Here is a 1,448-nt window from a genome sequence, read left to right on the forward strand (position 1 = left end):
AAGAACTTAATACTAGTAATTACTCTTAGTATTATAGTCTATAAAGTCTATTAGCTATTTCTATACATTATACAGTGCTACGCTAAAAGTCTGTTCGCCTGTAGCGCACGGGCCACGAACGCAGAAAATCTTACACATTTTATCTTAACACAACTCTATTAAAGTAGCTCTAAATAGAAATCTAAAACGACAGAAATAATCGCAATCCTCTTAATATCGTGTCTAGTACCCCTTTGCTTAAAGAACTGCATTGATGCGGCGCAGCATAGACGTAATAAGGTCGCGCACCAGTTTCTCGGGTATAGCAGCCCACGCCTCCTTCAAGCCTAATTTAAACTCAACCTACTTACTATCTAAGTCTCCTATATTATTAAGGTGAGGCTTAAGCTTATAGAGTTGCTTTTTAAGAGCCCACTAAAGGTGTTCTATTAGGTTAAGATCGGGTGAGTATGGTGGCCAATTAATTGTATGAACTCCGTGAAGCTCTAGCCACTCCCTCAAGTAATAGGCAGTGTGTATTAGTGCGTTATCCTGCATAAACAACTCGCCTAGTCTATATTTGTTGCGGAGTCCTTCCTTGAGTGCTATAGTGTAGCTGAGGCTTGTATAGCCGTTGCGCCTTGCTAATGCGTCGCGGGCCATGATTACTAGAGGACTACGCCTAATACCACCCCCTAGAGTCATCTAAATTGAAGCCCAAACCATACGAGCTGGCTGCCGGCTAGTCCCTATCTCCTCTACTATCTCATGCCTCCACTTATCGGTTAGTAGACGCCAAACCCAGCGAGGATTGCGGCCAGAACCACGCGCAATACTACACTCATCGCTGAACTTTAGAGTAGTATAATCCCAGTCGAAATTAGCCCATTGTAGAGCCTAGTTATAGCGAAGTTTAGCAGTATTTGCGTTAATCTTTAGCCTCTAGGCGGCTCTATACTTAGAGTAGTTTGTACTTGCAAGTGCGCGGGCGATAGTTCGAAATAAGACTAGTAGTGTCGTCTCATCACCGTCAAGGCCCGCGGCTGTACGGAGAGTGCTGTACTCGATTGTAGGGTCTCTCTTTACAATAATAAGAAGCCGACGATGATCTCTACTAGTTAAAATAGGTAGGCGGCCTATACGATCGTTCCTGGTGTGGTGGGTAGTTGATTTCTATCGCGCGATAATCTTTTGTACAGCGCGTTGTGTACAACTGAGCGTCTCACTGATTTCGCGCGTCAATACATCAGCGTCAGCCTAGGCTAAGATATACACGCGTTGCGCTTCTAATAATTCACCTCTAGGCATTTAACTGCCCGAAATTTCAGTGCCAAAAGACATTATATTAATAGAGTTGTGTGGTGTTGGAGAAGATATCTGTCTTGTGATCTCATGTTGTTGTTAGGCCCGTGCGTTTAGCGCGAACAGACTTATGTCTTAGTACTGTAGCTTAACGCTATACATTTTTG

The 1,448-nt window shown here is 43.6% G+C and overlaps 1 protein-coding gene across 1 annotated transcript; it reads right to left on the bottom strand.

Moving 5' to 3' along the window:
* Positions 1 to 414: 414 nt before the first annotated feature.
* Positions 415 to 684, bottom strand: CC77DRAFT_951509 (transposase; the record flags this gene model as incomplete). The annotated part of the gene is made up of 1 exon (XM_018535388.1): positions 415 to 684. One exon carries the CDS (start codon positions 682 to 684, stop codon positions 415 to 417), a length of 270 nt encoding a protein of 89 aa, XP_018378614.1.
* Positions 685 to 1,448: the final 764 nt, after the last annotated feature.

The sequence above is a fragment of the Alternaria alternata genome (genome assembly GCF_001642055.1).
Source record: "Alternaria alternata strain SRC1lrK2f unplaced genomic scaffold CC77scaffold_71, whole genome shotgun sequence".
Taxonomy (NCBI): Eukaryota; Fungi; Ascomycota; class Dothideomycetes; order Pleosporales; family Pleosporaceae; genus Alternaria; species Alternaria alternata.